A 26,234-nucleotide genomic window follows, 5' to 3' on the forward strand; every position below is an offset into this window, starting at 1 on the left:
TTTGTTTATGGCATTTGTCGTTCGCTTCGGTCATTTGCCGAAGCAGGTTCTGTGTGCAGTTAAGTTTTTCTTTAGTAACACGTAGTTCAGTAGTTTGCTCAGAGTTACGATTGATCTGTCTCGACAGCCTTCTATAGGCCTCGTTTTTCTTCACGTATAACTCGTGCTCCTGCCTTAACTTCTCCTTCTGCTCTCTGATTTTTTTCGAAGCAAAGCTCTTGTAGCCTGTCAGGTCTTGTACCTGATGTCGCAAGGCCTGGTTCTCTGAGATCTGCTCTTTGTGTTCTTGTCTCAAAGAGCCATAAACTTCCAGGTCTCTTTCTTTCTGTTCCCTCATCATTTTCTCAATGGCATATTTGTTTTGAAGGTCCTGGCATTGCTTGTTGAGAGACACATTTTGCTCCTCTAACTTGTTCTTTGTTTGAGTACTCTCTGTCCTACATGTCTTCAGCTCACTTTTGACCTTCTCCAACTCTTTCTGGAGGTTTGCTATCTGCAGCTGATTAGTTTTGGCAGTTTTTTGAAGCAGAGCAACCACCGTTTGCTCTTTTTGGAGTGAAATGGAAACTCCAGTCAAACTTTCAAGTTCTTTACTCAGCTCTTTGTTTTTCTGCATGAGCTGGGACTCATTTTCCCTTGATCTCTCCAGCTCAGCTTGGAGTTGGGTTCTTTTGGTGCTCATTTTTGTATTATTAGTTGCCGTTGAATGAAATGAATAAGTGTGTGCTAATTGTTAGCAATAAATGTACGCTGTTTCGTACCTGTTTGTGAACAATAAATGTATGTTCACGTTCTCACTTGTCTTTCAAATAGCTCTCTATTCTCTCACCTGTCTTTCAAAAAGCTTTCTATTCTCTCACCTATCTTTCAAAAAGCTTTCTATTCTCTCACCTATCTTTCAAAGTTCTCTAGTCTCTCGCCTGTGTTTCAGATAGTTCTCTGGGTTTCAAGATGCTAGATGCTCCTGTCTTTAATGTTTTTTTAACGTGACGTCATCAGTAACATCAAAGCCGTGTATGAGACGTGATTTTTATGTGACGTCATCGATCGCGTTCAAAGCCCGTGATGATGTCATCACGAAACTAACACATGTCGGCGATATCAGTGGCGGTGTTTACGTCATTATTTGCGCCTGCGCGCGCTACTGTTATGATGCAGTGGGAGGGGCCAAAATGGTGACCGAGGGAGGCGTGTCCTTCTGAGTCCAGAGACAGTGTTCGAAAATGGGATTCATGGTGGACACGGTGCACAGGCTTGGAAGCCCAAAAGAGGATGAAAACGCACTTCCCGCCATTATTCAGTTCCACCAGCTGAGACAAGAGCGGAGGAATAAACTCTGGTCTCTCGTCAAGGAGGCACGTGCGTTCTTTAGAAAAATAAGTGCAATTTGTTCACATAGAAATTTAGTTGTGGGTCTCAGTGTCTGAGTCAGTGTTCTGCAGTCTTCTGTGTAGTTTTCACGCACTCACAATTCGTACTGTGGGCCATATGGACCTTCTGCGGGGCAGACATTCCTTGCAGTTCTCTAAAATAGTATCCCTTAATGATAGAAGTATTCGTGACAACGTGAAAAGAAAATCAAATTTTATATTATATAGACACAATGCTCATTTATCATTTAAGAAGATACTCGGTGAGCAATGATGAAAAAACAATTTTATTTTTTGTCGTGCCTCGGAACAATCAGCAGGGGTCGCTATCACACTGAACAAATAGTGTATAAAGGTAATATTGTTGAATCGTTGACCTCACATGAGGGCACGTGGATAACTTTTTGTTATATTGTCTAAATATTGTATAACAGTGCAACAAGTTATTTTTGTATATAGATAGATAAAATTAATAATCATATTGCTTGCTGTTAAGATATTTCAAGATATGTTGGCTAATGTTACAGTAAAATATACAAATCACATGTCAAGATAAATGATATATTATAGATAATTGTTTTATTGAATTGGTTAAAGATTTTATTGACACCAACTTTTTCTGAACATTTTAAATTGGAACGGGAATCAGCTCGAATTATGAATCTACAGTACAGTCACCATCAATACTGCAAAAAAGAGTCACAAGGATAGTTCATAATGTCAGTTACAAGCATCACATACACTATTACAATGATAAACTTTTTAATTAATTGACCTGGTTCACTTTCAAACAGCACAAATTATGTAGAAAGCAATAAGTGCTTCATGGACATAGTGGCACCAGAGCAGATCTACTAGGGGGGCAGTGGGTCATTGGCAGAGTTTGCACAGTTTATGCAGTCAGCCCAATTCACTCTTAGAAATGAAATAGTGGTGATGCTCATGTTATGTAATTTATTGTGGTAAATTACTATAACTATTATGTCTTTACATAAAAACATCAAGATTTCATTGGGATAACGTAATAGTAAAAGATTTCTGGGCTACAAAACACAGAAGTTTCTAACAAACATAACCATCTAACTTAAATCCTTCACACACGCGAAGCCACTCTACTATGACGAAGTTCTCAGTCATGCGCAGTAACCACAAAACAAAACAACCATCGGGCTGTTAACACAATTTGTGTTCAGGGGGAAGCCACCGAATGGAAGTTTTTCTGTGCCATCAGAGTTTGAATATGAATTGCTAGGTAAATTTAGTTTACATAAAAAAATCAACATCAAATAAAGTTCAACTTCATAAAATATATATATTTGAGGTAAATGTTACTAGCTAGTATTTAATGCAGTTTTCATTAATGCCGCTTAAAAGTTCAGTGTAGATACTGTTCAATATGTTCCATCAATGTGCAACTGATCAGGTAATATCTATCAATTTCACGAACACAAATAGCAAATAGTACTCTCCAAAGCCCTGTCAGTTGTGTTGGTGGTTGAAATTTGGAGGTTGAAGGTTTGAAGTTGAATTGTATGAGGTTGTTTTTTTATGTTGAATTTTATGAGGTTGTTTTTTTTATGTTGAAATTTATGAGGTTGAATTTTTTGTGATGTTGAATTTTATGAGGTTGGACGGTTTGTGATGATGAATTTTATGAGGGTGAACTTTTTTGGTGAAGAATTTTATGAGGTTGAACTTTTTTGGTGAAGAATTTTATGAGGTTGAACTTTTTGTGATGAGGAATTTTATGAGGTTGAACTTTTTGAAATAGATTTTTTTTTATGTGAACTAAATTTACCTAGCAATTCATATTCAAACTGTGATGGCACAGAAAAACTTCCACACACAAATGCAGCTCACTAACATCATGGCAAGGTGGCCTGGTTCAACGCATGACTCGTTCATTCTGACCAACAGAATGGTTGGGAACAGGCTGGAGGCTGGCACGGTGCACGATTTGTGGCTTCTCGGTAAGTAAATAATTTATCCGTTAATAAATTAGTTTTGTCCTTTGTGTTCGTTTCACACTAAAGCACCTATAATTAGAAAAAAGTTGGTGTGATTCATTCAAATGGTGTATGAACAAAGGAAACGAAATCTATTTCACACATTTTCTGCCTTCATGTGACCCCACCGGACGGTGGCTACCCCCTGAGAACGTGGCTGTTGACCCCTCTCACCAACCCCGGCACCGACCAAGAGAGGAGGTAGAATGACCTCCATTACCGAACTCTAATCTCATTTTATTTATCTTTCTTGTGGTTTTATGAGTGTTTACTTTTATGTGCAACGGAGCTATGGACAAAGTAATTTCCCTCGTGGATCATGAAAGTCTATCTAAGTCTAAATCTAAGTCTTCAGTCACAGCAGTTGTAGGGGGATACACATTCTGTTAGATGGTGGTTGCCATGGAGAGTATTTATGTTCGAAACAGGGCTTACTTTTGTGTGTGTTTATGTTTGAAAATGCGATTTTTAAACAACCATTTCCACTTCAAACTTTGGAGAGGAAAGTTCAGCCTTGATTTCTGAGAAGACACTCAACTAGTGACGAACATGTAATTTGATCTTAAGTGAGCCAGACATTTTTTCCATGGAAGTACAAATAAATTAGGAGAATGTTTACATTTATTAAATGTTCCTTTAAAAAAAAATAATTTCTTTAGAAAAATAAGAGCAATTTGTTCACATAGCTGTTTAGTTTTGGGTCTCAGTATCTGAGACTACCTCTGTCACCTTCTCTTACTAAAACAGTAAACTAATGAGGAATAACATTTATTTTCAATGAAAATAATGCAGTCTTCAGTGCAGTTTTCACACTTTGCAAATTCATGCTGCGGGCCAGATTTTACCCTTTGGTGTGTCGGTTTAGGCCCACAAGATGTATGTTTGACAACTGTGGTGTAAGGCATACTGTATAATTGTTCAGAAGTCCTAAATTGGTCCTTGGCACTCAACACCATACATAGGCTACTATATAACAGGAAACAAAACGCAATATACTATATATGCAATATTCACAAGAATTATAAAAATAAGTCTGGATGCCACTAGAAATGCCACTGTTTATGGGAGATGCCACAGATGGTGCCACTGTTTACACCGCTATTACAGCTCAATGCTCAAGTTTAGAAAGCAAAATCAAGTGTAACAAGTTTACTCAGTGACCAATGAGCACTGACCGGGTCTAGTAGCCACCTGCTATATACACAACCAAAATGATGTGTTTTCCCTGCTCATTTTATATTTTAAGTTATTTATTTTAATTTGACTTTTTTCATTTAATTTGGAAATGACAACGTCTTTCTAAGTCTAAGTTAAAATGTACAGTAAATATTCATGAGGTGTTGGACATACATTTCGAGAAAAAGGGGAAGGGGTAACATTAAATAAACACTTCTTCCTACTCTCTTTCGGACATGTTACGTTAACATTGAATTTGTCGTTTTGACTATTTCGATTTGTTGTTTTTATTTTTTTGTGTGTGTTTTCTCGTGTTCGAAATGAAGCCTTCATTTATTCGTTCGTTCGTTCAGGGTGGTGGGAAATTTTAATTTGAAATCCATAAGACCCGGATGTGTTCATTGTATACTTCCGGATGGGGCTGGCAACTTATTCCTGGCTCCGTACATTTTGATTCAGTAATATTATTGCCTCCTTAGGTTATCATTATTTACCGTCAGTTCATAATTTGTCTCCTTTTCACAACTATCTCAAGAGCTGGAATATGCTCACCGTTTTTATGTTCCTCTTTTCCGTTTATTTGAATAAACCCACCTGTCATGTTAGCTAGCTAGGTAGTTAGCCTATAGTAGCTATCCAGGAGAAGGCAGGTGGACGAGAGTTTCAATGTTGACCACATAAAGGCAGAGATCTCTAATGGCAGCTCGGCAACCCTTCACAGACTCGGATACTTCCGATGAAGCAGTGAGGGCGACATGTGATGACGCAACCATATGTAAAAGGTAACAGCAGCATTTGAAGCCAATGTTGAACATTTAATGTTCCTGTTTAAATGCATCGTGTCAGGACAACGGGGAGCAATAGAAGAGTTGCAGCACGAAACAATTAAACTACCGTTTAAAGCCATGGCTAGATGTAATCAAATAAAGTTTATCAGAATTAAATAGAAGACTAAATTTCACGTATGAGTCTCAAATTATGACCACAAGCGCAGGAAGGTGCGTTCAGGTTGTACACCGCCTATAGACAGACATGGTGGCTCCTAACAAGTGAAGCCAAAATAATAGAACAGACGTGTATTGCCGGTGATTAAAACGACAAGACTGCTGTGCAGCTCTGAGGTTGGCAGTATAAAAAGGCACGCAGTAATACTACACACTTGAAAGGTCATATGTGACACAGACCTTTCAATAAATACACATGAGGAGTCAGGAGAAGTTGGACATTTCGCTGCATGGGGCATAAGGCTGTTCTTAAATCTATCAAGTTTTGTTCTGACCAGTCCTTGTCTACTCCCAGAAGGCTGGAGAGATGTGAGTTTTACAATTTACAACAATCAGGCATAACGTTATGACCAATGACAGGTGAAGGGAATAACACTGACCGTCTCGTGTGACAATGCAGTGTTCTTCTGGGAAACTTTTGCATCTGGCGTTTGTGTTGATGTTACTAAGACCCACCTAGACCAGATCAGGTTCACCGACCCCATAGCAATGACACTCCTTCATGGCAGCAGCCATCCCCAGCAGGATGCAGCCTGACACAGAAACACACACACACAAAAATGGTTTAGTAACTAAAACATGATAAATAGCACAATGTTTGACCTGGCTTCCAAATTCACTAGAACCCAAACTGATCAAGTATCTGTGGAATGATCCACAGAGGAACCCTGATGCCGGACACCACAGGACACCCACAGAAGTCCATTCATTAATGAGTACAAACTGTTTTGGAGGCACAGTAGAGACCTACACCATATTAGGCCATAATGTTATGCCTGATAAGTGTATGTTCATTATCATTTTTTATGATCATTATTTCATAATATAAAGAATGTTGTAGATCAGCATGAATGGCAGCTGCTCACAAAACTCCAGCTAGCCAGCAATTTTATCCCTAATTCAGACAAATATATATAAAGTGGTTGGGATAGTGATATGTAAGTCAGATGTATGTCTGTGTGTTGTCACTCTTTTTCTAAGTACCTGCCTTTCTCCTCAAATGCTGCAGTTCTCGTCATATTTGTTTAACAGAACGTTATTATAGTTGTGACATTTCTCTGACAATTTGCAATGTGTTTTTAGGTTTGCGACCAGTAAAAGCTACTGGAAGGATCCGTATATTCAGTACTTTGTGAGATCTGTGGGAGAGCGGAAGGCCCCCGAAATCAACAGAGGCAAGTGATCAGTCAGTTTGCTCTTTTCCTACTTCTATCAGCTTAAGCTCGGTAATATCAACCATAACTTGTATATTTGTTAGTCACACAGAGGAGCAAGTTCCTCATAGGATGTGGTAATCGTTTAGTTTATCGGTGACTGGAGAACATAAAATTCTCTATGAATTTGTGTGAATGGTCTGCAACAATACTCGGGTACGTGGTATGTATGAAAGTAACATACACATAAATGCTCTGACCCAGGGTTTACCAGCAGAACATTGCAGAGTAATACACCGCTCTGCCTGCTTGCCTTTTTTTTTATTATTCAACCAGCGCACCCGTTACCTTAGTTGACTGGTTGTTCTCTTTTAAATTGGTTGTGACTCACCACTGCAGACCGGTAACACCCCACAAGCCCCGTCCTCTTGCAGATGGTCTGTCCCATTGGTCTCGGCATCACAATTTGTCCCTCTGTGAAGTTGATTGGATCTAGTCTGGAATCCAGACTTACATCCCCAGCCACAAATGTTTTAGGAAAAACTGATCTGGAGTCACTCTGTTGGGAGTTAATCACGCTCCAGTAAAGATCTGCCTGGACTACATGCAGGGATGGACTGAAGCGTAACAGTGTTGTAGTCATACACATTCCCTGCATGCTGTGTAGTTGTGTTTGTTTTCACTAAAATAGCTTTGATTGGTTACAGCGTGTTTTCCTCGTATCAGTTGAAACATGCCCCCGTAATGAAATCCGAACGGCGTGTTATCAGACTCCTGCTCTTTATTGAATCTTACTATGCCTGGACAGCTCGGACCATAACGGCAAACATCAGCTTCAAGAATGGACTGTTCACTTGCTAGATAATATATTCCACACTTCTCAAGTGAGATTGTGACATGATAATCAATGTTATTCACTATTTTAACCGGAGATTGACCGATATTTGTGTATTTTACTGGTATCAGCAGCTGATATGCGGATGCGTTTGACGATACAGTGTTTGAGTTCCGTAAACGTCTATGTTTTTGGTTCAATTGAGACATGTAACATTTGTCATAATTGTGTCATCGGAAGCACGTATCAGCCATCGGCCAAGGCTGATGTAAAAGGAAATTGGTATCGGTCTTAAAAAAAATCCACACCGGTCGTTCTCTAGTTTTAATCTTGTGGTCAATCAGTGTATTCTTCCCCTTTTTCTCTTTAGTTATGTGTTTTATTTGCTTCTCACTCCTGATTTCACAGGATACTATGCCCGTGTTCAGGGAATGAACCATCTCCTAGATGCATTTATAAGGAAAACGAAGTGTGACTGCCAAATAATCAACCTGGGAGCGGGACTGGACACCACATTTTGGAGACTAAAGGTTTGTAAACTTGCAGTTTGCTGCTGGTTGTGTGACCTAAATGTGTTTCAGATTAATGTGTAATGGCTGTTCGCTTCATTTGACTGCAGTGCACAGTACGCTGATCTTTAGGGTGTGTTTTTCATAGGATGGAAACCTTTTGCCTCGAAAGTTCTTCGAAGTTGATTTTCCAACAGTTGTGTCCAGGAAAATACACAATATAAAGTAAGATCTGGTAGCTTCCATTCACTTCTAACCATTGACTTTTCAGAGATTGGTTCACTGAAAAAAGTCACTTTATTTACATCAGATTGACTTACGTGTAAATAAAGAAAATTGCATTTCATTTAAGATGTGTGTGTAAATATACACATATATATATACATTTCAATCAATATATTCTAACTTATAGCTGTAAGCAAAAATGTTGAACAGAATTTTATTTTTTTTGGCCTTCTGGCTTTAGTATGGTAATGTAGGCCAGAGGTCAACAGGGGGCGCCAGAACCTCTCAGTAGTAACAGCTGTGGAAGAATGGAGGAACATTGTCAGTGTATTTCTACTACAGATAGTTATGTCGTGCCTATATATTTGTAATGGTTTAAATTATATGTAAATAAATTCCAATAGCATGCTGTTTTATTTATTACTGGTAATAAACTTATTTCCTTTGTCTAGGACAAAACCTCCTCTGTCCAAACCTATCATCGAAACTCACTCAACGGACTCCTTACTGCTCGGTACTCGACAAAAGTTGCACTTGCCATTTATCACCATGATGTTAATACCACCAGACATTCTTCATTTGTCACAAGCTCTTATGTCTGTTTGTGTTTTTCTTCAGATGCCCACAGTCTTGACTCAGATCGTTACTGTATTATTGGGGCCGACCTCCGAGACATCTCAAATTTAGATGAAAAACTAAAGAAGTTCCAGCTTAACCCAGAGTACGTAATATCAGCTGTTCAGCTTTATACCAAGAATATATTCTGTATCAGTCACGATAAGCTACTGAGATTTTTAAAAAAGTGAAAATTACCCTGTGGTCAGTATTGTTTCTACGAAATAAGGCTTGTACTGCGGTCCTTCAATAGTAATGCGTTTTCTTAGTACATCTGTAGAAGTCCAAGAACTGGAGCTTATCTCACTTTAGTTAGCTGTAGATAACAGAGTCACTCTACAGAAGGCCTGAACAGCTGTAATGCATTTGAATGTCTGCCATCTGCAGCCTGATTTGAAAGGATGCCACACCCAAAATGGATGGGTTGAGTATCAAATGCTAAACTTCATGCAAACTTGAATGATTAGAAATTCTGTAGACATTCATCTCTAATTCATGGAGTGTGGTAGCATGCTACTTCAGCGGAGTCTTTTCAGAATTTCAGTGGATATTTTGGTGAATATATTCCATTTAGAAACTATTTGGATTTATTCTGCTTTAAATGCAGTTCTTTGTCAAGATAGATATATCCTCTGTTTACTAAATAATTCCCCCTAAGTAATTCATACTTAAAAATGTTGTCTGGAGCATCTCTTAACCAGTAGCAGTCCAATTAAAATTTTAGTAAAATTTTAATCATAATGCTCCAGACGTAAAGGAAAAACTAAATTTCAATGGTCAGAAACAGTCAACACAACCCAGCTTATGTTAAATAGCTACTTCAGAAATAAATTGTGTGTAATGTGAAATGTGTCGGTCCTAGAACACAACCTTGTGGAACTCCATGACTAATGTTTGTCTGCACTGAAGAATTTGTGTGTGGATAAAACTGAATTTTCTGGTGGCGCAGGCATCCATGCAGGTGTGATAGGATGTTTTTTAAGGCTGCTTAGTTTAAATATCCGAATTTATTTCTGCCGACCAACACAAAAGGCTGGACTTGTGGAATGTGTCAGCCTGCTTTATTTATTTGATTTGATAGTGTAAGTACAAAGTACATTGATGTGTCCTGTTCTCACCTCCAGGTTACCCACACTGCTCCTGTCAGAGTGTGTGCTGGTCTATATGACTCCAGCCCAGTCTTCCAACTTAGTTCACTGGGCAGCAGAAACCTTTCACACAGCCATGTTCATCAACTACGAACAGGTAAATGGTGCAATATATGGTACAGTACAATTTTATCTTATTATAAATACACATTAGTATTTCTGTTCACATACGGATGAGGCATAACATTATGATCACCTGCCTAATATTGTGTAGGTCTCCCTTGTGCCTCAGTTGTGACTCATCAGAAAATAGACATGGGCCTCCTGAGGGTGTTCTGTTGTGTCTGGCAACTGAATGGTGTTAGAGGGGGTCTTTGGGTCATATGGGTTGAGGGAAGGGGCCTCATGCCACAGATACTTGATCAGTTTGGGATCTAGTGAATTTTTTTTTTTTTTTTGAGACGATATTTGGTGCCGATGCTGCTTGTTCTCCCTCCATTTACATGATAAAAATGACACATTAACAAATGTTAAGAGTCTCAATTGAATCAAAAAACAAACATTTAGAATATTTAACGCTGTCATGCATACAGTATAAACAGATACAAACAAGTAGAGCACAAGCATTTTCCAGGTTCCAGCTGCATGCACTCTGCTAGTGGGGGAGGGGCGATGTATGGGCTGCATGGGTCTGCAGCGTCTCCACCATCCACAGATCTCGATCTCCAGGGTTTATACTCACTGAGTAGGTGGAAATCAGGTTGTCAGTTACAGTGTAGCATCTATTGCAAGCTTTAGGCGTTGCTTAAATGTTCACCATCATACTGGACATGCAGTGGCTGATGTATTTTATTCTCTTCAGTGTGTATTTCAAGTTTATATATAAATTATGCTGGGAAAGCATTTCTGAAGAGAACAACAGGCTTCATGAAATCAACACTGTCTGTTCATTCAGGTAAACATGAGTGACCGATTTGGCCAGGTGATGATCGAAAACCTGCAGCGTCGCCAGTGCACCCTGGCAGGTGTTGAGGCCTGCCAGTCTCTGGACTCTCAGGTAACCTCCACCTCACCTGCCCAGTCCCGTAAGAATAAAACATTGTCATCCACTCATGGTGTGCTCTGTGGGGACTGTACACTAAAACATGAAGTTGTGTGGCCCGGTTGTTCCTTTGAATTATTGTTATTTTTATTTTAAATATATCCACACATCGTACTATTTACTGTGTTATAAACAATGCAACGTGACATTTACAGAAGGAGCGGTTTCTGAAGACTGGCTGGGAGCATGCCGATGCCCTAGATATGATGACGGTCTACGGTATGCTCCCTCAAGAAGATGTGGCAAGGTAATACAGATTAACAACACCCAGTCCCGCCCAAAGCTTGTTAGTACTTCATTAAGGCTAGCTGGAAAGTTGTTACCGTCTTTTGATGATGGAGTATGTGCCTAAAAATCACTCCATATACGTTTTACTCATCAAGTTCATCATCGCAAGGGGAGATTTTCAGTATCTAAGAAGATAAGGCAGAAACAAAGGCAACGTAACTTCTCAAGTTTTCTTGAAGACGTTTCTCCGCCTAAGTGGCTTCTTGGGTTCTGAATGACTAGTGTGTTTAGGGTTTTAGAGTTTAGGTTTTTATTAAGAACATCTGTGGGTGGTGAATATGACATAATGGCGTGACACTCACCTGAAATCATAGAAATTAGTTCAAAATGTCCAGTTGTCTCCTCATAAACCCCTCAAAATTGCCTCCTCGTTGAAGGCATCAATATGTTAGGGACTCTGTTGCGCTACTCTGTCGCGTTATTGAATGGATTATTCGTTACTGGAACGACAGATCGATAATTTTGTTTACGAGGTAGTCCTTGAGGTGTCCCAGTTTTATAACCTCTGTCTGATAAGAAAGATCTTCCTTCTGTGTTGAAATACTGCACTTATTTCTCGCAGAATTGAGAGTCTGGAGTTCCTGGATGAGAAGGAGCTGCTGCAGCAACTTCTCCAACACTACAGCATCTGCTGGGCCTCCAAGGATAAACTTAACCTGGGTAATGCACGCTCGATGTCACTAATACATTGACGTGAATGTCATCTGTGGTATGCAGGAAAATCTGTGGCTGCTCGGATCCAGCATCCTCTGTGGCTGCGACGGCGCCACACTGCTTCACGTTTTGTTTGCCTAGCGTTACTCACAAGTGTTAAAAATTTTAATATTTCCACCCATACGCCCCATTCGAACCCCCCGCTTCGGTCATTTACAAGAACAGGTCACTGTTTTGTTTTCACAGGTCTGTCACAGTTGGCATTTTGAGTGCGACACTGCTCCGCTGCTGGAAATGCTTCACAAGCGTGTGTGTGCCAAAGTCAACAGCAGAAGATGGTTTGCTTAAGGAGACACTGGGAAAGAGGAAGCCCCTGTTCTCCATCCAGTCCTCATCTGGGAGCTGTTCTGCTGTGAAATGTCCTGACTTCAGCACAATGTGATTTAATGAGCGTCCTCTGTAACCCCCCCCGTACGCGTTGAAGATAAGACGTGATTAGGCTGAGAGCTGTGAGCAGGTTTGTCCTTACACTGACGCAGAAATACCAACTGTAAAACGGATCACATTTGTTTAATTCATTTGCTCACGGGCACAGAATCTTGGAGAATAAAGAAGGTTTGGTGTTTTAACAATGTTTTGGTGTCGGGTGCTTGCCCTGGTTTGGTTTCTGTGTGCCGATTTCATTTTATTCATTGATCAGACGCACTTTCTTTCACAGTGTACAGGTACGCACTGCCAAACCGCAAGAAATGAATCGCATACCAGTTCATTTGCCTGTAAAATGTTTTCCATTCTCCACACATTCAAGGAGAACATGTCAGATTAAGGTTATGGTTACTTTATTGTCATTTGCCGCTTACACATGAAAACCAAATTTGAAAAATCAAGACCAGCAGCGTACGAAACAAGTCCGATATATAATCATCCCCAAGGATAGTGCAGTTAAATAATAATAATAAAAAATATTGGACTATATCAAAATGTGAATGTGGTTATCTGAAGTGGGAGAAAAAAGTTCAGTGTAAGTGAACGAGAATATTTTTGAGTGTACATAGTTGCAATGGACTCTGGTCGTAGATACAGTGACTCTTTCTCACTCCCAGGATTACTCTGACTCAATGCTCTTTTTAAAAATGCATGAGAGAAACAAGTTGTTTTTTGTCGTACAAAAGCATGAAAGTATCACGACTCTCATCTGACAGTGAAATTCACAGTTTAACAATTATTTTTTATTATTATTTATAGGTTTAAAGTACAGAAATATATTTAGCCTTTACGTTCATACCACACAAAACAAATGTGGCACAAATGGACGCATCGATATTTAACACACGTAATATGTGTTATATATAATAAGTATACACTTAATACACTTATTAATTATAATAAGTTTACACTTAAGACATGCCATAACATTATGACCACCTTCCTGATATTGTGTTGCTCCCAAAACAGCCCTGACCCATGGAGGTGTGCTGTGGTATCAGGCACCATGTTGGCAGCAGATCCTGTAAGTTGTCGCATGGTCAGATGCAGATGCTCAATGGGATTGAGATCTGGAGAATGTGGAAGCCAAAGTCAACACCCCAAACACATTGCTGTGCTCCCTAAACCCCCAAACTGGTGAAGAGATTAAGTAGGGACCCCCTACCAACTATATGTGTTATATTATATATATTATATGTTATATTATATATATATATATATATATATAGATATATTAAATTCAGCCTAGTGCTGTTTATAATTATACATTATTTTTTATAATTTTTCATTCAATATTAAGCTATTCAAATAATAAACAGGTTCAAATACTATTTTTTATTTCGAATGTGCAACTGCGTTAACATAAACATACCTGGCATACATATAACTGTAGCTATATATATAAATATATGAAATTAAAAGATAAAGAAAATAAAAGCGATTCATTTTGGCTTCAGAGTTTGCTGATGGGAGCGAGCTGCAGTGTTAGCTTCTCTTCTGCTAATATTGCAGCGCGCTTCCAGATTTCACCTGGGGACTGAATAGGCTCTCAGCCAATTGCGGGGAAACTGACAGAGTCGGAGACTTAGATTGACAGGTCTAGTGTGGCGCTCTGTGTCGCTGAATGAGTGAAGTGCTGACTGAAAGATGACGTCTTCTGCCTCCATGTATCCCTTTACTAAAATATGTTGGACTCATGTTAATGTGTAATTTAAAGGAATTTAAATTTGTGGGTGAAAATTAAAAAAAAAAAAAAGAAAGATATAAAAAGTGTCTAATCAACCAAAGAATTTGCGACCCCCCTGCAGTACCTCCGTGGACCCCCTAGGGTCACGGACCCCCTCTTGAAGATCCATGCCCTAAGCCATTCCTGAACCTTTTTTGCTTTGTGTCAGGCCGGGCTATCCTGCTGAAGTAACATCCAAGTAACGCCCAAGTCCAAGTAGCATCCACATGGAGGACCCAAGGTTTCCCAGCAGGACATTGCCCAAAGCATCACACCCCCTCCACCGGCTTCCCACAGTGCATCCTGGTGCTATTTGTTCCCCAAGTAAGAAACACATGTGCTCCACCAAACCAGGCCACCTCCGTCCACTGATCCGTGGTCCAGTTCTGATGCTCACAGGCGGTGATTGGTGATTTCAGGGGGATACGGGGGTCAGTATGGACACTCTCACTGCTCTACGGCCGTGCAGCCGTGTGTAAAGTTTATTCTGACACCTTTCTAGTAGAACCAGGATCTTCTCAGCAGTTTGTGCCACAGTAGGCTTGAATATTAGATCGGTGAGCTTCCACCTTCCATGACCCTGTTGCCTGTTCACCACCATTCCTTCCTTGGACCGCTCTGAACAGATACACTTACCACCGCAGACCATGAAACCCCAATGGTGGCTTCTCCGACCCAGTCGTCTAGCAGTTTAACCTTGGTCAAACTCGCTCAAACCCTTACGCTCGCTTATCTTTCCTGCTTCTAACACATCACCTCTGAGGACAGAATGTTCACTTACCACCTATTATCGCCCCACCACTAACAGGTGTCGTGAAGAAGAGATAATCTTTGTTACTCACTTCACCTATCAGTGGTCAGGTGTTATGAGAATCTACACTTGGAGTCATATACGTTGAGATGTGATTAATGGATGATATCATTTATATATGCAGACTTTAGAAACATAAATACATTCCATATATAATGATACATATATATAGTATAGTCAGTGTAGTGTATATGTCACTGTGTTGCTTTTGTACTGTTGAGCAATAGTACAGCCTTTGGTCTTTGTGTGTGCGCGCGTGTGTTTGTGTCCTCTGACACTTAATAACTCTTATCATCTTTATGAGCTCCTCCTGATTATCAATCTTGTAAACCTTATAAACAATTGCAGGAAAGAGGGGCGTGGGAAGAAGAAAAAAAAAAAAGGATGTGTGTGTGTGTGTGTGTGTGTGTCCCTTATGCGTCACCCTCCGAGTGGCTCCTGTACATAACTGTACGTTCATCAGACCACCTATTGCAGGTTGTGGTCCAACGAGAGCAGCAACTCCACCACTAAGAGCACTAAGTTTTGCAGGCAGTATGTCGGGGTCACAAACCAAGACGGAGGTGTTCACGGTGACTGAAATGGGGGACGCGGCAGCAGAGGGAGGCAAGAGCAACACGAACAACAAGAGGCGCGTGTATGAGCAGTACGTGCAGCCCTGCCTGGCCGAGCTGTTTGGGACGAGCCTGTTCATGTTCGTGGGGTGCGCATCAGTCATCGGGAACGTGGGCACGACTCTCATCCAGCCTGCTCTAGCACACGGCCTGGTGGTGGGGGTGCTGATCAAGGCGTTTGGGCAAATTAGGTAAAGTTCATTTTTTTGCTGTGTGTTTTAAATGCTCGATCTTCGAGCAGAAAAGTTAGAAAAGTCTGGCATGTAGTGGCTCGCACTTCATTCTCAGCACAGAACCACATTAGCCGACCACATTAGCCTATAGCCTTGAGTGAGAGACACGTGTTGAAGTTCATTATGTTTTTTTTGCAGTGGGGGGCATTTTAACCCCGTGGTGTCTGTGAGCATCTACCTGTGCGGGGGGATGAAGCTGGTTCTTCTCCTGCCATATGTCCTGGCCCAGATGATTGGAAGCGTAATTGGTGCCTTCTTGACAAAGGTGAGAGACAAGTACGGAAGCCCGTTAGCGCCAAAATAAAAGATGAATACACAGTCATGTGTATTGAGGGGAAAAATACTCCTGGTGAGTCAGGGTTTTAGATATTGTATAGGTTTTTCACGTATCCATGTCAATGTTTAATGTTTAATCCGGAAAAATGCGAAATTTTTTTCTCCCAGTGTTAACTTACTACGGTAAACAAAAAAAAAAAAAAATGGGGATAAGCTGCAGATTTTTACCTTTTAAATCAAACTATTGAGGTAATATCAAAAATGTATCTTCCTGAAATAATTACTTGGTAAGTTAAAACAGATTACTAGATTTAGTAATTCAAAATGTGACTTCTTTTTATTTTTCACTACTTTTCTCTCCATTTACATTTTTTTTTGATGATCAATTGCCTCATGCCTGTGACTCGTAGCTCTTTAAAAGTTAACTTAAGTCAGAATTAAGTCAGAATTCTGTCTAATTTTGATACATTAAGGTCAAATATAGGTAGTTTTATCTCCTAATTTTGTCTTTGTACAGTCACATTTTTCCACTTGCCACAGTAAATAAAACCTCTGACTGTAAACAGTTACTTCAGTTTTCATACTTCCAACTTAAAACCCTAAACAACCCTAAACCTTCTTTAGCAAATTTTAATCAAGTCCACAAATTAAAGTTGATTTCCTGGGTTGAGAGTGTATTCCAGCCAAGTTAATCATATAAGTTACATATTCTGCTTGTTCCACTTTCAGGCAGTGTATCCGTCTAGTTTATATACTTCGTCTCTCGGAGGTGCCTTCAACGTAGTAAATGGTGATCTCGGTAAAATCACGCTATCGGAAGTGATGTTGACCCTGATCCTCACAACGGTGGTGTGCATGATGGCCGTCAACAGCCAAACTCGAACACCGTGGGCTCCTTTCTGCATCGGCCTCACTGTGACAGCCAACATATTTGCCGGGTAAGAGCGCCAACAGGAACCAGGGGGTGTCGCTAGAAATCATGTGGTACTGCATCCTTTTTATTCCAGTTATGTTTGCCAGTTTTCCAGATCCCAACCAGAGCTGAGGCCAGGGCATTAAAATTACTGACACTGTGACAGCATAGAAATGTTTTACATATTTAGCAGTTTACGATGAGAAGTGGGGTGTTCATGTCCACCTGTGTTTAAGTGGTGCCATGTGCTGACTGTTGTTTCAGAGGAGTTTTGTCTGGAGCTTGTATGAACCCTGTCCGGGCCTTTGGCCCTGCAGTGGCTGCCAATCACTGGAACAATCACTGGATCTATTGGGTCGGACCAACCTGTGGTGCACTGCTCACCGTCAGCTTCATCAGGTGTGTGTAGTTGTATGTGTCAAGAGATTTCAGGGATTGTTTTTTTTTTTTTTTTTTTTTTTACATTATCCTAACAAACAAACAAACAAAAAATCTGAGGATCTTTGAAATCTAGCAAGAATAGCTTACATCCATGCGACACCGTAGAGGTCAAAAAAATTACATATAATTTTCCCCCACAAATTTAAATTTCTTTACATGCACATTAGCATGAATCCAACATATTTTAGTAAAACGATATGGCAGGGGTTCTCAAAGTTTTGAGGACTGAAGGCCAATTTAGGAACCCAACATTGGACTGAAGGCCACCGAAGGGGAAAAAAAAGGAAAATCCCATTTGTAATCATTTTAACGACCAGGTTGCATCTCTACAATTCACATTTATTGGTCTGCGTCCAGTAATGTACACACTAAACACATGTCGATTAATAAACGTGGCTTGAGAACTTGAGAAACATTGTAATGCACACAAAATCCCTGGTGTTTACTGCCCTCTACAGTCAAATTTGGGATATAACAGTCCTGTGTGCAGTCCGTTTGAGAATACATGTAAAAACTTATTTAGAACAAAAAGTTAGTCTCAGTGTGCCTTGCCTCCTGTTCTATGTTCTATCAACATAGACCTTATTCAGGAGCAATTCCAGCTACAAAAGCACCACGGGAAAACCTTCACAGACAGACAGACAGACACACACACACACACACACACACACACACACACACACACAGAGGGAGGGGGAGAAAGAGAAACTTGTAAAACAGAAGCTTTTTATTGGCGTGGGACGCGTGGTGCTGTTTTCGGTTGGCCACGATTCCTCTGATGTCCGGCTCCACCTCCGTCATCCTAATGGCGTTTTATGTTGAAGTCCTTGAGCATTGCATTGGCCTGCCTGCAGATCAGGCACATGACTTTATCCGCCCGATACGCATTTGTCCACTTATCTTGAAACCCCCTTTTTTTCCTCGCTGACACAGCGTTTTTTTGTGGAGGGCCTCGGCTCCGGCGGCTCCCGCTCCGACTCCATCCTCACAGTCTGCAGTCTCTTACCCGAGGCACAGTGAGGCGAGAGCCGGCGCCGCAGTGGTGAAACACAAAAAAATTGCACCGAGGTGTAACCACACCTGCAATTACCGCGTATCCCTATAGATGTCGCTAAACACCACGAAACGGTTATTCATCCTTTCAAAGCAACGTGCAGTAAGGGCTTTGGTTGGATTAAAACTAACAACTGTAATTCATTGCGGGCCGCCAGAAATGTTTCTGCGGGCCGCGCTTTGGGAACCTATGGGTTAAAACATAAAGAATGGTCTTTTTCCAACTTAATGCACAATGGCACACACACAACACCAAAAGGTCATCTGACTAAGATACAGAGTTTGACAGGTATATAGATAAGAGGCTGCTTTAAACCTGATAAAATACTCTATCTTTGGTGTTTACAACAGCAGTCCCTCCTCCTTTTACATTGGACTTCAGACCTCGTACCTGTGTATTAGTTCAGACAAGCTACTTTTAACAATCAAATGTCCTTCTGTGCCACTTAATGAGCCTTCACACCTCGTATTTGGAGTCTCTGACTTATAAACCTGCGGAATGACTGAACTGTCACTCTCTTCCAGGTTACTGTTCGGCGACCAGAAAACCCGAGTTCTGCTCAAGTGAATGACTTATTTACGGAAGAAGAAGAGACGGAGGGCGTCCCAGCTGTCCGTGCATCGCTCAACAATCACAATGTAACATGTAAATTTGTTAAAAATGTGGACAAACGTATTTATTTGCGGGTCAGCTGTCACTGCTGGCTCCCCCTCAAAGGATTTCTGTATTTCTCGTTTTAATAAAGTGTTAAATTACGTTACAGCTTCTCCTAATCCAGATTTGGAAAAGCTTCAGAGGTATTTCATAATAAATTCCATTTGTATACGGTGTATTACACGTGATCACTCTTCCTCTTATCTACTCTATTTACTAGAGTCTTTTGTTTTTGCCGGTTAGGTCAAAGTCCTGAATAAAATGTTATTTAATGGTTCATGGTGTGAAGATTATACAAGAATAAGTCACCGCGTCAAACAATAAAGACAGATTATAGTCGTAAGCTGACACACGCTGGTCCAATGAAACAAGTCTGCACCATAAAAAATTTCTTAAAATAGCACACTGAAAAAAAAAGATCACGGCTTATCCTCTGTGTGACAGTGCAAAACCAGGCTTCTACATCTGTGTGTAACACTGTGAGATCACATGCACACAGGCAAGAAGAAGTACAGCAGTAACAATGAAATGTCACACATTTAAATGTCACAGACCAGATGACACATGCCAATGAGTAAGTTAGGAAAGTAAAAGCAGCATATCTTGACATACAGATTTTGCCTTTCAGTTTAAAGTATTATCACCCAAATCTATCAAAATCATCCAGAATGCATCCTACGATAGTGTTATGCTGTATGATACATACATACCACAAACTAGGGGTGCACCGATTACAATTTTCTGGCCGACCACCGATTTTTAAAAAGCCTGACCTGCCGGTTCCGATTTTGGCCGATACCGATTTTTTTTTTTATAACTGACAGCATACACCTTTGATGTTTTTATCGTATTTTATTGAAAAACAAACAATACATCCCAAGCAATACAATACAAACTTGTTGCACATGAGGTAGTTCTCTCTATATAATATCAAATATATCAAAACGATAAAGCATGGCTGACCAATCTACTAAATTATATCAGCTCCTTTAGCCTTTTTTCTCATATTAAAACAAACAAAACTTGTGCAGCAGGTTACACTGCAGACCTGTTCTGAGCCTCTTACCAAAAATAAAGTGCACATCAGTAGTTTGCTTTTACAAATAAAGGAAATCACAATAACTGCGACAATTTGCAGGACAAAGTAACAATACAACTGTTGATAAATCGTGCAGACGCACGTACGCGTGCAGACGTGACCTGACCTGGTGGGCGGGCCTGTCAGTCAGCCCTCTGTCATGGCAGAGGGGAAGGGGACAGTGGCTGACTTTCATACCTTTGCGGAGGTAGATAAGATCGTTGGGTAAGATCGTTAGGTAAGATTGGTTTCACGTCAAAGAATCGGCGCCGATCGATCGGCCTGGCGGTCAATCGGTGCACCCCTACCACAAACTGTATAATACATTATACATGGGCTTGTTATTTCTGAAACCATTGAGTGTGTTTGTCTACACTGGCTAAAGCTTTATTTGCAAACTGTCTCACCTAAACCACAGTGTGTCTTTAACTGGTGCCCAAGGGTCCTAGTTTCACACTGAAGTCTGTTTATTTAGCAAAGGAGGATTTAGCAGATTGAAAAACTGCACTGGAGCAGGGCAACTACCTCAAAATTCCTTCTGGACAGTCTGGACTTGTATGTACACTTAAAGTGTGTATGTGAAGGCCATGGTATGTTGCATCATTTTGTTATTGCCCCTCACTTGTTTTTCAGGTGAAGGTCATTACGCTGATATAGGGGTAAACGTCTATGCCTCCACACACAGATTATATAAACCAGGTCTAACATTGGTTCTTCACAGCCCGTGGCTAGAATGATTAGTCCAGACGTACTGTGTTTGCAGATGAACTCAAAATTGACATCCCGCCTGAATGTTATCACACGATTTGTGCACGTCAAGCTCTTGTATTGACGTAACGGTAGATGCACGTCTAAGCAAAAATAAGACGTCGCATTCAAAATGGCACTTCAGTGAAGGTACCACTAAAGGGGTTTCAGCTTAACGTACATTCTGATCATTATACTGCTGCATCAGCAGCACACAAATACATGATACGGGCATAACATTATGACCACCTTCCTAAAGTTGTGTGTGTCTCCTTCTTGCCTCCAAAACAGTTGGGACTCATCAATGAATGGACATGGGCCTTCTGAGGGTGTCCTGTGGCGTCTGGAAACGGGTTGTTAGTGGGGGCCTTTGAGTCCTGTGGGTTGAGGGGAGGGTCCTCTGTGGATCATTCCATAGATACTTCATCAGTTTGGGATCCAAAGGTGAATGTCTTTTTATCTGTTATTGATTATACCACCATATAAACTATATTATCGGTATAAAACTGAAAGATTCATGCTTTGTTTGACTCTATTTGAACATTTTATTTCAGTTCCAATTCCATTTCATTGAGTTTTATTTGGCTTGTGTGTGCCCGTGCACAAGTGAGTACACTTGGAGCAGTTTGCAGCCATGTACGGTGGAGACTGGGGATTGAACCAGTGTCCCGGCGGTCCCACACCTGCTCCATTAAACCACAGCTCCCACATCAAGTTTGTATGTAATAATTAATTTATATATATATATGATATATATGATATATATATATATATATATATATATATATATATATATATATATATATATATATATATATATATATATATATATACTATATATATATATATATATATATATATATATACTTGATGACCGACACACAGCCGATGAAATGGCTGCTGCCATCAGGGAGTGCCATTGCTATGGGATGGGGGTGTCTGGTCTGGTTTAGGTGCGTGGTACACGTCTAAACGACTGCAATGCAATGATTGTCACAAGACATTCAATGTTATTTACTTGTCCGTGGTCAGTGGTTTTAATGTTGTGGCTGAGTTGAGTGATGCAGCATGTACTTATTTTATTTTTAAGTTTCTCAAAAAAAAAAAAAAATCTGAAAATTTCAGAAGAGATTTGTCTCCTTATTGGAACAGATTAAAGGTGCTTCCATCTAAAGTTGTTCCATTTACTACAAGTGCTGCTGGAGTCTTGCCCTGTCTGCATTTCTTTTCCTCCTCCATGCTCCTTGGTAGCAGGGGAAGTCAGTTGATTGCCACTATAGCGGTTACATTAACGTAAAAAAACACAGTGTTTTTTGAATGGAGTAGAAATATCATACTTTAAAGGAGAGTACACTTACAGTATTCACTTCAGTGCAGCATGTTCAATTAGTGCGACAGGTATAATCTAATTTTAATGTTGAAACACAATAAAGCACTAAGACACTGAGCTATTACAAAGTCTGCGGCCCATATATCTTATCTATCTAGGCTACTGTCAGACAATCTACAGTAGTTTCTAAATAAAGCAAAGCTGACGTTTAAGATGATTAAATGACATGCAAACCCCTGGAACCCGTGGCTGCTTCCTCTAACCCCCCCGCGGACCCTCTGACCTGGCAGGACACAACTGAACAGGTTTCAAAGACCTTCGGTTGAGTTTGAACAAGGATTATGTGTTGCCATAATGAATATCCTTAACCTTTGGTGTTTTATGATCTGTGGTGCAATCGGAGTCCAGTGCACCCACTGCAGGAGTCGATTATATATCACTTCCTCCTCTAAATCACCATCCACTCAGTCTAGCGGACCGGCTCAGGCGCTCTGCAGCAGGAGACGATGGGAGTAGAGAAGCTGGAAATGGAAGACACGGATTGCACTCTGATGGAGAAGGGCAAGAAGCCCCCCGTGTCTAAATCCCCTAACAGATACGAAGCGGTGCTTCAGCCCTGCCTGGCTGAAATCGTGGGGACCATGTTCTTTGTCTTCATCGGCTGCGTGTCGGTCATCGAGGACGTGCCTGCAGCTGGACGTCTGCAGCCTGCCCTGGTGCACGGGTTGGCTGTGGCGGTGATGGTGGCGGTCATGGATAAAATCAGGTACTGACCACACTCGCAGCGGGTTTAGAAGCGACCTTTGTTGCATTTTGAATTGAATATGTCTCCTCGTCTTTACAAATCTGACTTCAAACTTTTCTGCTCGTGTCCTTCCCTCTAGTGGATCCCATTTCAACCCTCCCTTCACCATTGGCATCTACCTGTGTGGAGGCATAGAGCTGACCATGGTAGGGTTTTACCTTGTCAGCCAGCTGATTGGAGGGGTGTTGGGAGCCGGAATGGCCAAGGTAAGCTGACATCAGAACATTCATGAATGTATTTTATTTTTTAGAAATGAATCACAAAACACAAATGTTCACCTCTGTGTCACAGATGATGACCCCTGTGGAAAGATACAACAATGCCACGGGAGCAGCGTTTGACATCCTCAAGTCAGAGAGCCAGCTGGCCAAGGCCATCTTCGGGGAGGTGGCCATGACCTGCATGGTGACAATGGTGGTGCTGCTGGTGGCGGTCAACGGCAAAACGAAAACCCCGATGGCCCCGTTCCTGGTGGGCTGCACCGTCACCATCAACATCCTGGCAGGGTGAGACAAAAGTGCACTGACCGCACGCCTGCGGCCTGTCGTTCGTTCGATCCTGTGATCAGCATTCGTGCGAATGAGACGACCGCTGACTTTTAGTTCATTCAAAATTATGGGATGAGAGTTTTGCAGAAAATAAGTACATCCGTTCAAAAGCATAGGAGTAAAGAATTTGTAACGAGAAAGTATGGCGATGAATCTGTCTCTAAAAATGTACTAGTTAAATTTATTTTGGCAGATAAGGAGCAGTAACCTTCAGAATTTGAAAGTCATTTGACACAGTCATTTTATATTTAGTTAAACTTTAATCTGCATCACTTTATTATGTTTTGGGGGAATGCCTTTTTATCTGTTATTGATTATGCCACCATATAACCTGTATTAGCAGTATAAAACTGAAAGACTCATGCTCCGTTTGAACATTTTATCTAAATTCTAACTCCGTTTTAATGAGCTTTATTTGGCTTGTGTGTGCCTGTACACACTTGAATACACTTGGAGCAGTTTGCAGCCACGCAAGGTGCCCAGGGTGGAGAATGTGGATTGAATCCATGTCCCCATAGTCCCAGACCTGCTCCATTAAAGTTTCCATTAAGTTTGTATGTAATAATTAATTTTTATTAGTGTTATCTTTGTGGGGGAACAGGGGAAGCGTGTCAGGGACGTGTCTGAATCCCGCCAGGGCTTTCGGTCCAGCCGTGATGACCAACTACTGGACCTACCACTGGGTGTACTGGGTCGGACCCATCGGAGGGGGCGTAGTGGCCGCTGTTCTGGTCAGGTGGGAGAAATCACGCGAGAATAAATAACCGGATGAGAGGACACGTTAACAGGTGTACTGACGCCCGCCTCTCTCTCTCTCTCTCTCTCTCGCTCTCTCTCTCGTTTCAGGCTCATTCTCGGTGATAATAAGTTACGGATCATCATGAAGTCATGAGAGCCTCTGCTGCGCGTTAACCGCCCTGCAGGTTCCAGTAAAACCATAATCTGTATGCAGCGGGGTTTTTTTTCTCTTCCATGTCAATTTGTAAAACTGGTGTACCGTTTTTGTGAAATAAAGTCAAAATAGAAACATTTGCTCCACTGATCATTCACACTGTGACACATCACGAGACACAAAACAAACAGCGGAGTCGTGTTTGGGCGACATGCACTTTATTCTCCCATTATAATCATCATGATTTTATATATATATATTTTTTTTCCTCAACCACCCACGAGTTACGTGCTCATGTGCGGTACACTGCGGACAGCTCAACGGTATCTCTCGGCGAGAGCCAGAGCCAGGCAGGTCAGGAACTTGTCCGTGGCGACGTGGGCCTCCGGGGTGAACTCATCTGGGAACATAGCGGCGATCACCACCATGATGCAGTGGGACAGGATCTGCGGACGGAGCGGTCAAAAGTTAGATGTGCATCATGCAAAAGTAAAAAATAAAATCTCATCTCAGAATAAGTGATTTATACAACAATTTAGACGCGGCAGCGCGCAGGAGTGCGCGCGAGAGGTGCGCGCTGACAACGCGACGCTTGCGCGCTAGGGGGGTAATCTGAGGTCACAGCTGAGGCCGGTGGGCCCTGCCTCACCTTGAAGTTGGCCGGGTCCACTCTCATCTTGAAGGCGTGCTTCTCGCTCAGATCCAGCAGGCTGCTGCTCAGGCTGTCGATCTTCGAGACGGCCACAGCGACTCCACCCATCACCTTCTTCGCGTGGGCCTTCACGGGGGCAGAGCCGAGGCCCATTTCCGGCCAGTGGGCGAAGTAGGTTTTGGTTTGCGGGTACACGCAGAGCATCCTGTGGGCAAAAAGGCGAAGGCGTTGAGCGCGTAGCACTGAGGCACCGGTGGCATGTGAAACACATGACCAGGCGAGTTAAAAGTCCCTCCGTGTGATAATGAGGCCGTCGGTCAGCTGTTTCTAAAGCAATAATCTGCGATGTGATTTCGAGGTTGTGAGTTTGAGCCTCACCTGGAACAAAGGATGCCACTTGGGCAGTCCACGTTAAGTTATAAACTTGGAACATTTAGGGTTGTCCACAACTCTAGACCATACATTCTGAAATAGTTTTTTTTTTCAAAACAGATATCTTTCTACATCTATATGTAGTTGTACAGATAATATATATTACAAGTTGGAACCAAAACTCTTAAACAAATAAACTACACAAGTTAAGCCTCTGATGTTAAATACAAATGTATTATACAAAAATATCTGATCACTCACCTGCCCAGAGCATCGGTACCAATGGCATCTGAGGACTTGGAGATTTTGGCCCAGAGGGCCTTGACGGCAGCCTTGTCTTTGTCGGTTAAACTCATGTTTGATTCTCTCTCCTTCTGTCTGATGGCGATGCCAGGTTTGCCAGTTCTACTTAAATTCAGTTGGCCCAAAAGTCACACCCCCCGGGAACTGATGCCAAGTCGCGTCTACTCGCGCAGATGGACCCATCAGATTCGACTGATAGAAACCTCGATGGCCAGATGCCAGCATAGAATGCCCTTATCAGCCGGTCGCACTGTGCTCGTCGGTGGCAAAAAT

The 26,234-nt window shown here is 41.4% G+C and overlaps 4 protein-coding genes across 4 annotated transcripts; 3 read left to right on the forward strand and 1 right to left on the reverse strand.

Annotated features, from left to right (window-relative positions):
* The first annotated feature begins 4,955 nt into the window (after positions 1–4,955).
* lcmt1 (leucine carboxyl methyltransferase 1) lies at positions 4,956–12,660 on the forward strand. The gene is made up of 11 exons (XM_047610015.1): positions 4,956–5,334; positions 6,640–6,731; positions 7,954–8,075; positions 8,203–8,279; positions 8,732–8,793; positions 8,898–9,000; positions 10,019–10,139; positions 10,938–11,039; positions 11,240–11,331; positions 11,935–12,032; positions 12,273–12,660. The coding sequence occupies exons 1-11, from the start codon at positions 5,249–5,251 to the stop codon at positions 12,293–12,295; spliced, it is 978 nt and encodes a 325-aa protein (XP_047465971.1). The 5' UTR covers positions 4,956–5,248; the 3' UTR covers positions 12,296–12,660.
* Positions 12,661–15,447: 2,787 nt separating this feature from the next.
* Positions 15,448–17,114, forward strand: LOC125022981 (aquaporin-8-like). Its single transcript, XM_047610016.1, has 3 exons — positions 15,448–15,854; positions 16,035–16,161; positions 16,902–17,114. Exons 1-3 carry the CDS (start codon positions 15,586–15,588, stop codon positions 17,112–17,114), a joined length of 609 nt encoding a protein of 202 aa, XP_047465972.1. The 5' UTR covers positions 15,448–15,585.
* Positions 17,115–22,834: 5,720 nt separating this feature from the next.
* On the forward strand, positions 22,835–24,771 carry LOC125022608 (aquaporin-8-like). Its single transcript, XM_047609426.1, has 5 exons — positions 22,835–23,155; positions 23,274–23,400; positions 23,486–23,700; positions 24,344–24,478; positions 24,589–24,771. Exons 1-5 carry the CDS (start codon positions 22,896–22,898, stop codon positions 24,632–24,634), a joined length of 783 nt encoding a protein of 260 aa, XP_047465382.1. The 5' UTR covers positions 22,835–22,895; the 3' UTR covers positions 24,635–24,771.
* Positions 24,772–24,830: 59 nt separating this feature from the next.
* hbae5 (hemoglobin, alpha embryonic 5) lies at positions 24,831–26,086 on the reverse strand. The gene is made up of 3 exons (XM_047608300.1): positions 25,920–26,086; positions 25,284–25,491; positions 24,831–25,080 (listed from the first exon to the last, which is right to left on the reverse strand). The coding sequence occupies exons 1-3, from the start codon at positions 26,012–26,014 to the stop codon at positions 24,952–24,954; spliced, it is 432 nt and encodes a 143-aa protein (XP_047464256.1). The 5' UTR covers positions 26,015–26,086; the 3' UTR covers positions 24,831–24,951.
* Positions 26,087–26,234: the final 148 nt, after the last annotated feature.

The sequence above is a fragment of the Mugil cephalus genome, chromosome 16 (genome assembly GCF_022458985.1).
Source record: "Mugil cephalus isolate CIBA_MC_2020 chromosome 16, CIBA_Mcephalus_1.1, whole genome shotgun sequence".
Lineage (NCBI taxonomy): Eukaryota > Metazoa > Chordata > Actinopteri > Mugiliformes > Mugilidae > Mugil > Mugil cephalus.

Coding starts and splice junctions, on each gene's coding strand:
- lcmt1 (XM_047610015.1), top strand. CDS start 5,249: ATGGCAGCTCGGCAACCCTTCACAGACTCGGATACTTCCGATGAAGCA. Junction 8,076..8,202: donor CCACATTTTGGAGACTAAAG/GTTTGTAAACTT, acceptor TGTTTTTCATAG/GATGGAAACCTTTTGCCTCG. Junction 12,033..12,272: donor CAAGGATAAACTTAACCTGG/GTAATGCACGCT, acceptor TTGTTTTCACAG/GTCTGTCACAGTTGGCATTT.
- LOC125022981 (XM_047610016.1), top strand. CDS start 15,586: ATGTCGGGGTCACAAACCAAGACGGAGGTGTTCACGGTGACTGAAATG. Junction 15,855..16,034: donor AAGGCGTTTGGGCAAATTAG/GTAAAGTTCATT, acceptor TTTTTTTTGCAG/TGGGGGGCATTTTAACCCCG. Junction 16,162..16,901: donor TTGGTGCCTTCTTGACAAAG/GTGAGAGACAAG, acceptor TTCCACTTTCAG/GCAGTGTATCCGTCTAGTTT.
- LOC125022608 (XM_047609426.1), top strand. CDS start 22,896: ATGGGAGTAGAGAAGCTGGAAATGGAAGACACGGATTGCACTCTGATG. Junction 23,156..23,273: donor GCGGTCATGGATAAAATCAG/GTACTGACCACA, acceptor CCTTCCCTCTAG/TGGATCCCATTTCAACCCTC. Junction 23,401..23,485: donor TGGGAGCCGGAATGGCCAAG/GTAAGCTGACAT, acceptor TCTGTGTCACAG/ATGATGACCCCTGTGGAAAG.
- hbae5 (XM_047608300.1), bottom strand. CDS start 26,014: ATGAGTTTAACCGACAAAGACAAGGCTGCCGTCAAGGCCCTCTGGGCC. Junction 25,492..25,919: donor GGTACCGATGCTCTGGGCAG/GTGAGTGATCAG, acceptor TTTTGCCCACAG/GATGCTCTGCGTGTACCCGC. Junction 25,081..25,283: donor TGGACCCGGCCAACTTCAAG/GTGAGGCAGGGC, acceptor CTCCGTCCGCAG/ATCCTGTCCCACTGCATCAT.